The sequence below is a fragment of the Rhyacophila brunnea genome, unplaced genomic scaffold, assembly GCF_057557595.1.
Source record: "Rhyacophila brunnea isolate RB1 unplaced genomic scaffold, BYU_Rbru_1.0 scaffold_23, whole genome shotgun sequence".
Taxonomy (NCBI): domain Eukaryota; kingdom Metazoa; phylum Arthropoda; class Insecta; order Trichoptera; family Rhyacophilidae; genus Rhyacophila; species Rhyacophila brunnea.
Window position 1 is genome coordinate 29016810 of NW_028232893.1, and position 12697 is coordinate 29029506.

A 12697-nucleotide genomic window follows, 5' to 3' on the forward strand; every position below is an offset into this window, starting at 1 on the left:
CATTTTTATCGCTTTTATTACTTTTTCTTCTTCTTTATAATAATGTTTCACGTCTTGTTGTGAACGTCTTAAACTTGTAATTCGTTATGTCCACAATATGCTAAAAAATAAATAAATTGAAATTGAGTCCCATCTTTACTTCATCCAAGGTTTTCCGCATTGTACCTCGGCTTATAATGTCGTGGGTCCCATGTTCGAATCCTGGGTCCTACAAAATACACATATTGTTTTTAAATTTATGTTTAGAGTATGAATCTAATAGGTTGAGTAAGAGGCGAACATCCATTTCTCGTGCATATGATCTAAGGATCTGACATGGTCAAAAATAATATACATTAACATTCTTATTGAATCTAATAAGCTTAGAGCATAACTGTCTGCAATGATCCAGGAACAACGCGTATTTTTTTAATCTCAGTGATATATGGCTATATTCTCTTTCCGGTAAGACATCTCACGATGAACTGTGCTACGGCGAATTACACTCAACAAAAAATAAAGTACCTCTCTGGGTAGTCTGGGATAGCGGGAGGCGCAAGAGTTGGCGATGGATCGAGGGAAGTGGCGCGAACCTGTGCTTGCCCTGAGTCGTGATAGGATGAAAGAAAGAACAATAACTACGCCGAATGTGTTACGTACATCCTATTGTAATAATTTATATAACACGTCCACCAGACTCATCACGCAAGTGGAATATATCAATGATGATGATACCCACTCCAGTATTCACCATAGACTCATTAGAATGTAAAACTTTTAAATCAATGTTCTTATCTATGACGCTGGCACATATTCTAGTCCTGACAATCTGAGGAATTTAAATCGATAAACCCTTTTACTAATTACGTGACCTATGTCTCGACCTGACCTTTTTTCGCTCCAAATACCTCGCCGTATGAAAGCATTCGACGAGTCCAAGATGGCGATATTTTACATTGACAGCTAACCAACGTAAAAGCTCGAAAGAAAATAGTGAAACAAATAATTTAAAATAAATACTGAATGTATTAGGGGTGAACGAGGGATGTCCCATATACTAAATTCGTTAATAATCTTAATACATATTAATATTCCTCGATAAATTATAAATAAATACGTCGTCATCATAGGCGAGGGATATTCTATTCTATTATGTGCATTTCATCAGGTTCAACTGGAAACAGGCCACAAGGAATCAATTGGTGAAGGTTTCAGGTCGCTAGCATCATAAACAAAGTTATTTGGAAGACCGTTATAACTATGTGGACACAAGTGGCGAAGGGTGGAGGTAGGCTGTTAAGATTCGACATAACTAGTGCACACTAAACTTTATCAGTCATACTTATTTGTTTTATTTTATTATTTATTACTTGTTTTTTTTATTATTATTATTTGGTCATTGAACTAAGAATACAATTTGCAAATAAATAAAAATTCTAAATACATAAAATATCTAAAATGATAACATAATTTTAGATATTATTTTATAGATAACCAAATATTTTTGTACTGTTATCTATTGTGGATTGGATTAGGTAGTGTTTAATTGAAGATTTAAAACTAACAAATACGATCTACACATTATAGTCTTAGTTCAATGAAAACAAATACATTTGAATGACAATGAAACACGTAATAATGACAATAGAAAATTATCGAGCTCTCCGGTTCGTAAAATTTTACATTTAGAGCGCTGCTTTCTTGAAACCTATATATACAAAATATCCTGGCGAACTTTGCAATTTAAATAAATTAACCGGTCATGTCATGTTCATTCAGAGGGTTGGAGCGGACCATTTTTTGAGTTGCTCCGCTCCGGGATCTAATATTTGCTCCAGCTCCACTACAGGGTCTGCTCCGCTCCGAAAGTTTTAATAGATACCTAGTATACAAATGTTTAAAAAAATAAGTAGTTTTAAAACAAGGTTTATTATCCGTCATTTTCGTCATTGAAAAGTAAGGTTATTTATCACTCAGCAGTTTTGCCGTATTTTAAAGAATTCAAGTGCTGCAAAGTGTCAAATAATATAATATTTTCATTGGGTTTTAGAATGAAAATTTAATAATAATAAAAAAAAACATCTAGAGCAGTGGAGCTCTATAAACTTACAGTGCTCCGGCTCCGCTCCTGCTCCAGGTAAAACCCCATTGTTCCACTGTCCGTGCTCCTGCTCCGAGCTCCACTCCAACGCTTTGTGTTTAATAACCTGGCCATGGTAATTCATACACCACTTTAGATGCCTTACCGACGCATTATCAGGGTGGCGACAGTCAGTACATATGCCAACGTCTCGTGCATATTGCGAAATACGAAACGAATTGTGTGGAAAACATAATATTTCAACATTGTAATGAATTAAATTTGAAAGTTGTTTTTAGTAAAAATGCAGTCTAGACTACTCTAGACTCGAGAACTTTAAGGAAATCTCGTTGGATCGAAGTCACGCTTCTGAAAAAACCCAAAGTGTGGCAAATACCAGGTAAATACCAACGAAATCTATTTTTAATATTAATAAAACAAGTTGGTCGTATATGGCATCACATGGAAAGCACAGTTTTTTTATGTTTGTTTACGTATGGCGAAGATTATTTAGATGATTGTATTTTTTCCTCAACACATATCAATGTATTATTATCTAATCAAAATTTATGCCAGCATATATTATGTTAGTTTAAAAAAAACCGGTTTCCAGATTTATAGAAGTATAATGTTAAAAACAGTTTTTGGACTCCAGAGGTAAACTGGACTATTCGAAAAACACAACAGTAATAATCTAATTACGACTTGAAGTTGATAAAATTGTGTGTGGTTCCCACTTATCAATTGATGATTCAAAGTCTGATGTCGTATTTGGTTGATATTTCTGACACATTTGGTTTGTACCATTTAGCAATACACAGATTTGTTATTTCCACACCATTTTTACAAAGCTATTATTGCAGGTAGGTAAAACATGTAAACAAAATATTTTTAGCTATTTCTATAAGTATACCAAATCTCGATTTGCCGCCCTTCGAGTAACTGCCGCCCCCACGCGACGCTTAATCTGCCTACCCCCACGGGACGTCACTGATACTTACATTTGACTGACAAAGTTTAGTGTGCACTATTTATGTCGGATCTTAACAGCCTACCTCCACCCCTCGCCACTGATTGACTTTCAACTGTGATTATCATACAGTTGAACGACAAAAATCGCCACGTGAGAACTCGGGAAAAGACTCATAATGTTGATATTACATAGATAATCAGTACATGAACATCTTTTAATTCATTTGAGAATGTCCCTGTTTGTTTCATTTAATATAAAATATAACCTGCACGCCACCAAACGCGAAATGAATATTTAAAAAGCAAACAAATTAAAACACATAAAAACGCGTAGGTATTACGAATGAAAAATAAATATTACATTCGTAAATACTTTATGAATAGAAGTTTGTATTTTTTCAAACATCACGCGTCATCAAACATCAAAATAAACGTAGAATATTCAATGGTCACGCACGTGGGTCGGTAGAATCATATTCAATAAAAAATATATAAAGTTTCTAGCGTTTAAACCAGAGATAGTAAACATGGTTCCTACCGTCCACTAGTGAGCGTTCCAGCTTTCATGGTGGGCGGTAGGGCTTTTAAAAATATTTTCATAAAATTCCCCATGACAATTTAAATTACACAAAATATACTATTTGTATCGCTCTCGCATAAGTTTAGTTCAAGTTACGTAAGTGTAACTAAATGGCGGTATAGTGTGCGAAGGGTGACTTTTTGAAAGAGGTAGGCTGTGGAGATCTGATAAAAAGAACACACTATTGTCAGGTATACTTACGAGAAATAAGAAGATAATACGATATTGCTACTAATGAATAGGTACACACTAATGAGAACGACACACTAATTTAATGAAACTTCAAAAACTCACTGACGACATAAAATTAAGCGATCAGTTTAAATTACGTATTTTTTCAAAACATTTACACACATCAAAAATCATTAGATAAAAGTTCTTTTTATTTAAATATAAATTCTATATTATATATTATATCTATATTTTAAATTATCTAATTATTTAGTTTTACGCTCTGCGATCGGAGCTTACTTTAGTTCATACAATTCGATAGACTGGGCGGGGCTACGTGACGTAAAGTTCATATGAAAAAAATTGAGAATTATTTGAAACATAATCAGACCTTCATTTACGTCAAGACAGATGGCGCGCTGTGGTATATTTTTTAAAACTTTTGCAGGTTGTTTTGTAATTATATGTGTAATACATTCCTACACATACGGCATCTCTCGTTGGCAAAATAAATTATTATGAATATATAATCAAATGATTATATAAATAATTCAATATGCAATTAAAAAATATTTTTCTTAAGACAGAAGGCTTCAAATAATCGCCTAGTATGGAGTCTTTGTCACTGGTAGCTGATACAACTTGCCAAGAAGAACTGATAGACTTTAGATATGATGAAGAAAGTAAACATAAATTCAATAGTGGTGGATATGAAAACCTATGGCAAAATAAAAAAATGCCTGTCTTATATTCAAATATGTGGAAAATGATATTCAGTTGACTGATTCCTTTCCCTACCTCATATCTTGTGGAATCAGGCTTTAGTACTGTTAATCATATTATGACCAAAGAAAGAAACCGCCTGAATATTTCTGAAAGAGGAGGCTTTCGTTTGTTACTCAAAAAAATTGAGCCAGCTATCCAGTATTTAGTTACGCAGCATCAGTGTCAGGGATCTCATTAATAATTTAATTAATTCAATGTAATTTCATCAGACTTCATGCTTCTATGAATGCAAAGTATAAATAAAAAGATAGATTTATCTACAGTAAGTTGTTTTATAAAGATTTATTCTGCCAAACTAAGCGAATGTCTGACATAAAAAAGTATTTGGTAAGTAATTATTATTATATGCTTTAACTTGCTGTAACTCTGCTTTATAAATTTATAAGCTTTATAAAAAGTTTTTTCCTTACTTTATAAATCAAAATTACTGTGAAACCGGTGGGCGGTTAGAAAATTTTACTACCAACAGAGATACAATAGTGGGCGGTAGGTATAAAAATGTTGACTTCTCCTGCTCTGTGTTCGTTTTGTATATTTGTCTTCTTTTTGTTTCCGAAGATTTTTGTTTTTATATTTTGTTTAATTTTTTTAAGTTATCAATGACTCTTTCGCTTTAATTATATTTATCACTAGGTATAACAAATTATGTTTGGTTGACATTCGTAATTTTTGTATAATTTCATAATTAATATTCTCTGTGATGCCATAAATGTTAGTCACACATTGAAAAACAACATGTGAATTTGCCAGACCTGGGATTCGAAAACCATAGTGGCAGGGCTCTAAATGGACCGGAGCGCACCGAAGCACCGTTCCGGTTCATACGATCCTCAAAATTATCGCTCCTGGAATAAATAATTTGACTGGCAGAGCTAAATATGCCATAAATATAACAAAAAATCTAGCACACTTATTTTTATAAAATACACATCAAATTATATAACTAGGTTAATATTTTCGTAAAATTATCTAGCGCTCCGGTTCGTAAAATTTTCCATTTCAAGCGCTGCATAGTGGGCGAAAAATACTATTGTAAGAAAAAATTCAATTGAAGATAGTTTAAATAACTAAAGACTGTTTAAATAAAAAAAATATATGCCAGAGTCGTGCTTTTTACGGCTATTTTACTGACCTAACCTAACCTAACCCGACGAAACAATAAAAAATTAACTAAAACTACGCAGTTACGTCACAAATCAGTTAAAAATATATATTGACATAGCCACGTTTGATTCTAAATTAGTGGCTTGTCCACTTTTGAAACTAAACTGAGTTAAGATGGCAATTTTTAAATGTAATTTACAAAAATTATATAGCCCAGCCCTGCAGCGCTTATTTTAATATTTTAATTAACATCTAAATCAAATTTATTTATTTAATAAAATAACAATATTATATTATTCATATTGTATCGGACATGGCCGGTTTTGTTTGTTTTTTTAGTCCGGTTTTGGTAATAGTGTAAATATTATATTTAATATTTTAATAATAGCAATCTAAAAAAAACATGCCGTGCTTGATATAGAAGTCTCATAATAGTGTACCATTTTAATAGAGCGGCAGGCAACACTAGAACAAATAATTTTATTGTCAACAATGACAGATATTTTTTAGGTTATGTTCCTTACTACAGAGCAGTAGTTAAATAATACAATTCTATGATATATATATATGTGTGTATATAATATTATATAAACACGATATCGGTTAATTCGATTCAATAAAATGTTCATCGTGCATTGCATTTTAAAGGATAATACAGACATGAGAGTGTAAACACTGTAAACAATAATAGCGTGAAAATGTCTAAATAACATACCCGCCATTTTTTCAAGATGTCGCCGGACGCAGGCGCGGGAACGATGTAAAGCCGCGAAATTTTACTGATGGTGAATTATTTATTTTCAAATTAAGAATTAATACACGTTTGGGTGAAATTAAAGAGAATTGTATTGGAAATGAATTGTCGGTAATGTCATTTTTTATCTTCCGAGACGCACCCTGCTGTAAAACATGAGAAGTATTTCGTAATACTGCTGATACAAATATGGGAGGGACCAACGAGACAGCGGTTCTAAACTTCATCAGCATTTATAATTACAATTCATTTTTATTTTTAACATACATTATTAAATTCACTTAAATTTTGTCAATGTGTATTTAAATAAATATATATCTGTACTTTTAAACCAGGGCTTCGAACCGGAACTGAACGGAAAACCGTTATTTTTGTACGAAAACCGGAAAAAATATCGGTTTTTTCGGTTCGGCACATGTTCAAACACGCGCGAATACATATCACGTATACGAAATAAATGTGCTGTTGTTTTTGATTTCAAAGGTGTGTCTCAAATTGAAGGTGCAAAGAAATCATTCACGATCGTGTGACGCATCTTGACATAATTCTTATAATAGGTATATTGATATATTGAAAACACTCATGAGAAAATATAGCCAATAGAAAAAACCTTTTTTGAAAAAAGTAAGACATCCGGTAGGAATCGAACCTGCGTCTCTTGGGTATCGCGCCCTGTGCATTACCACTATGCTACGACTGCCATGCTTAATTGCGACAAATTTTAACTATTGGCATTTTTAATACCTTCTCATAAGCGCTCTCTAAATTCAGTTACGGTAGGCAATCGGTTTTTGTATTCTAAATTAAAGTATTTATTACTTTAATTACTAACCGACGTCACGGATCACTCCAATATTTTCTGTTGTAACTTACTTGAACTTTTTTTTATTTTGTTAACTGTCAATTCATGGCGGAACTGCATTGTATTGTTGTTTTTATTTAATAAAACGCAATTTTTATGTAGTACTTATTCCACTTTTAATCAAGAGATTAGGACCGGACAGAGTTGAAAATGTCCTTTTGAGGCGGACGAAACCGGAAAAACCGTTTTTTTTCGGAACGAAAACCGAAACTGAACCGATATATATTTTTTTACTTGAACCAGAATGCAACAAAACAACGGATCGGATCCCAGCTTTACTGTCGACGGATTTCTCTGTGAGATCTAAAAGCTGTGACAATTACATTAAAGGTATTCAAATTTGTTGAAATGTAAAAAAAACGTCGACCCATCTTCCGGAATAATGAAACTTAACATTACATTATCATCGTAGATTCTGCGTTGTTCAATAATATGTTTTTTATTAGAGTATATTTTGACACATTACCAACATACTGATATCCACTATATTGATTCCACATCGGTGATTAGGCCAAAACAAAATTCGGGTGATCTTATTACTGGGAGTTAACTTAAATTTAATTTGTATTGTATTACTTTTTTATATACCTAAGTGTAAATTTATCATGCCAAAAAGGACATTTTAAATGTTTTTATATAAATCTACTGATGTGCTTGAAATGCACTGGAGCGCAACTTTGGTTCATAAAATCGTCGACATTATCGCTCCGTCTCGTGTAAAAATTAATTTGTTAGGTAGGTCATATAAAAAATATCGGTGTGTATACTTATGTACGTGCGTTAGAAGTTATACTTCTTTGGCGTAACGAAATAAAAACAAAACTTGTGATAACCTAGATTCTTCGACTAGCTCTTAATAATTATCTTGTTAAATTATACACTCAAGATTTTTCTTGAGCTTATTGGAGCGCCGTTGGTTTATTTATATACACTTTAACATATTATATTATATAATTATTTCTCATTGTTTTTATTTAATAACTGTGAGTCTGGCGTTGAATCGTTTGTTTACGTAAGGAATTGCAAATGGCCGACAATAATAAATTCGTTCTACTATCAAATTTGCGTTTGTATACAGCTGAATGATTCGCAGCTAACTGCATACTGTCGCGCACTTTCGTAACGGTGTGGACGCGCAACTCTCGATTATTTCACTCTCTACCAAACGCCCCAAAAGAAGTATAACTTGAAAAATAGATACTTTGTTTATTAAAATACACATAGAATTTGATAAATATGTTACGACTTTCGGAAAATCATTGAGCGCTCCGGTTCGTAAAAAAAACAATTCGAGCACTGGACTTTTTATATATTAATTTTATTTATTTGCGTGTAGTAACTATAATATTATTATGTAGTTCTGCACTAGACCGGAGTATTGACCAGATTTTAGCCGCGGACCACGGTTTCACAACTCCCCTACGGGCCTAGGAGCAGAGGGCGAATCAGTGTTGCCAGGTTGGCGTTATTTTTCCAGATCAGGCATAGGTTAAAAGTACATTGAAAAAAAACCGCATCTGGCGATAAATTTAGCGTTTTTTACACAACTCAAAACATATCATAAAAAACCTTGTGACCAGAGTGAAAATACTAATCTACAATTTTTTTAATTATTTATTAATTTCGAAACATTCTTCGACAATCCTTGTTCATTCCATCGGGTATAATCAATGACATTATTAATGGACAACGCACTCAATACAGTAGCTAGCAAGTAAATTCACGCACGGCGACATTCGCACATGTATAGATAGACGTCACGCAATTTCCATTATGCGATCAAATATTTTTGTTCTCCAGAAACTACCTTGTCATTTGTAATGCCAATTGGGAGGGCAATAGCTCTGTTCAACCAAATCGCTTCGGATATTGACATATTCCACCTACGTGAGGATGAGTATTGTAACCGTCTACAATAGGCGGGCATTTGTTTATAAATTCTTAAAATAGGGTCTTGTGCGGTGTACTTCCTTGTATCTAATTTTTGTTTGTATTTACACTTTCTACTATTTAATAATTTAATACCGATATATTTTTTTTATATAAGTATACTGTTTAATAATATTTCTTTGTTTTTAAATATCATATTGTGAATGTCTTAAATTAATAATTTGTAATGTTCACTATAATATGTAAAATAAATAAAATTTGATTTGATTTGAAATCAGCCACCATCATTTTTATTTTATGTTATAAATCTTAATGACTTTAATGGTATTTTATTTCGATATTGTAATAATGTATTTGGAAAAAGAAAATATTCAATTTGCGATATCAAATGTATTTGACAGTTTTTTGATTATTTCAAAATGGAAGAATATGGAGAATTAATAGCCAGGCTTTTTTAATTTTTTTTTATTTAAATTTTTGTTTTTTTTAACTCTAGCTCGTACATGTTTGTGAATAACAGCAGCTAGCAACACTAGAGAAATATCGGATTGCTTGAAAATTCAGTCAGCTACTCGGCTGTCCTCTTCACAACGTCGAGGAGCGTGGACGTGTTGAAACCGAGCGTCTGCACCCCTCGTTTCTAAACGGTAGCAAAACACAAGCGCGGCACAGTTGACAGTAAAATCCGCAACCAGTAGTGTACGGCTCGTTTTGGCGGGAAATTTATGTGATTATTCAAACAAGGAAAAGATAAATTAATAACACATACATAGTGTAATAAGCAGGGATATTTTTTTGAATTATTGTCTATTGTTCCATTTATTAGTGTGTGAGTGTGGTGTATTATTTTTAATTTAAATAATCGAACGTGATACGAGAAGTTATTTTTCTCAGTGCATATCGGAACACGTGTTTTAAAATTGGAATAGTGGAGTATTTGGCTGTCAGCTGTTTATAGTACGCGTGTATCAAGGTAAGTTAAGGAAGGGTGAATGAATAGATAGACAAACAAAACATCGGATATTATTATCAATCAATGACATAACAAACGTCAAAATGCGCCATTTTCTGTATTAAATTACTTATTTATACAAATCACACATTATCACATTGGAGATGAATTTATATAAATAGTATAAAAATTAAAGAAAATGTTTAAATGAGCAAACATTGCATACGCCATACACATTGTTTTTCACCAGTATGTGTCATTTATTGGTGTGGTAAAGGATTGGGAAGACAACAAACATCGCATTTGTATGGCTTTTCACTTGTAGGTACGTATTATTTAATGTTTTTAAGATTTACAGTGTAAATTTTACACCAATCATTCAAATGAGCAAACATAACATTGACGTGATTTTTTACCAATATTTGATTCAATATTAAAAAAATGTTTGGTAATTGTGCCGCAAAGGTGGACACGAGTTTTTATATATTTTTATTTTACGACAACAGTTTATTCCATGTAGACAATTATAATAAACACCTTTTTCTGTCGGCGCATCGGCTTTTCGGTCCAATAATCGTTAATTGAAAATTTGAAATTCTCATACATTTTGAATTATACAATACACCATTATCACAAACTAAGATTATATGAGGTAATATTAGGTTGGGGCAGGTTAGATTAGGTTAGGTTAGGATAGGTTTGGTTTGGTCTAAAAAGAAAGTTGTAAAATCTCATGTCCACCTCTGCGGCACATTTACCACATGTTTTTATGCATGTTTCAGATTGATAAATAAATATAAATCTGTCTTATTTATTAATTATCCTTCCTTAAAATTACATTTTTTTTCTTTTTTAGACAAAAAAAGAAAAATTACAAATACCCGTCGACCGTATTATTTAATACCGATCAAGACCGGACAAAACCGGTCCTGGATGTGGAAGAAGTTTAATCGATTTTTTTTTAATAAACAATATAATACTATTTATGATATTATATCGAGTATATAGATGGTGTCAAACAGCATTACAATTAATTTGTGACAGATGGACGGATATGAAAAATATGGTGTTGAATAGCAAACGCGTTTTTGAAAATTATGTAAGTACCTCTGGAAATCTTAATTTCTTTAAGATAATGCTCGAAACAAAATGTGGAGATTGCAAAAATCGAGGTGAAAATAATGTTAAAATAAATTACAAGATAAAAAGAACTTTTTATAAGGACACAAAGTTTTTTAATTTTCTGTTGAACCATATAAACTTGACTTGACTAGCTTAAACGATCAAAAAATATTGTACTTGATAGAAATAATACTGAAATGTCATTTTGACATTTCATATTGATTTCCATTGTAACGCACGTATATATTATTAATTTAGTTGCTAAGACCCTAGACCCCTAGCAACCAATAATAGTGGATTGGATTACGCATTTCTTCCGAAATAACTTTTCATACAAGACATAATTAACTGAAAATGAATTCAATTCTGTTTAAAGATGGCTAAAAGTATTAAAAGAATGCATTTGCATTGTGTTCTAATGTATTCTAAAAGTTTCAAATGTCTAGCTAGTTGGGAAGTTAGTTAAAAATCGATTGCAAGATTTGTACTGGACAAACAAGAATACGAGCTGATAAAAATGTTGTAGAAATCAACAAAGTGGCGTATAAATGAGAAATTACTGTGGTATTCAGATTTAAAAGTAATTATTTTGAAAACAATTGACTTTCAAATTAGTGTAAAGGGGGTAATGTTTCTGTCAATTAAAAATCATAATAATATGTCAGTTCAGAATATATTATGGTGAGCAATAAATTTTTGCCATGACGATGTATGTAAGTTTTTACGTGTTTTTTTTAAGAAATTTTTAGATTAAATTATTACTACAATAATTATGGTACACGCTATATATATATATTATTAAAATCATTTTTTTATATATAACAAGCTGAAGTACCCGGCTTCGCACAGGGTCGCTTCGTGGATACATTTATCTTAGATATTAAAATAAAAAAAAATTAACTTTTTAATATTAAAATATCTGTGTAATACAATATGGCAATATGAAAGTAATTCTAATAGGAGTAAAGGTCAAACAAAAGAACACTAAATTAAAATCGAATCCAAAATATGCAAACGTTATTAATAGTATTAATATGTAGTAAAAAATTCAAAATTTGATGGAACAAACAAACAACAAACTTTGTATTTTATATAATACTAACCTTCGCAGGTGTGCGAACAACAACTGACAAAATTTCATCGCAATCGGATGAATGGTATAGGAACGCATAGGACAGACAGACAGACAGACAGACTTTCATTTTTATGTATAAGATATAGCCTATAATCTGCGCGCAAGTGCAGCCAATAAGTTGACAAAGTTTTATCGCAATCGGATGAACGGTATGGCAGTGCATAAAATACGAACAAACAAACAAACAAACAAACAAACAAACAAATATTGATTTTTATATTATAGATTATAGTAGATATCCAGTGTTATTTGTTTGCAAAACATAGTTTTAATTAAATTTATTGCGAGTTATCTACTTATGTGTGTTTTA

General features: G+C 31.9%; 2 protein-coding genes across 4 annotated transcripts in view; one reads left to right on the forward strand and one right to left on the reverse strand.

The window, feature by feature from the left end:
- PIG-S (phosphatidylinositol glycan anchor biosynthesis class S) overlaps nt 1-12697 on the reverse strand; it is a 233453-nt gene that overhangs the window by 126514 nt on the left and 94242 nt on the right. Inside the window, exon 1 of one of the 2 annotated variants that reach the window (XM_085950584.1) lies at nt 6388-6603. The exons of the other annotated variant lie outside the window; for it this stretch is intronic. Coding sequence (XP_085806710.1) covers nt 6388-6394 — 7 coding nt within the window. The 5' untranslated portion in view covers nt 6395-6603. Of the gene's footprint in view, nt 1-6387; nt 6604-12697 lie in introns of those variants that run through there. 2 annotated transcript variants of the gene reach the window in all.
- The window catches only part of Indy (tricarboxylate transporter protein I'm not dead yet), a 138972-nt gene continuing 136027 nt past the window's right edge, over nt 9753-12697 (forward strand). For both annotated transcript variants that reach the window (XM_085950581.1, XM_085950582.1), the window contains exon 1: nt 9753-10151. The gene's annotated coding sequence lies outside the window, so the exon portion shown is untranslated. The remainder of the gene's footprint in view (nt 10152-12697) is intronic.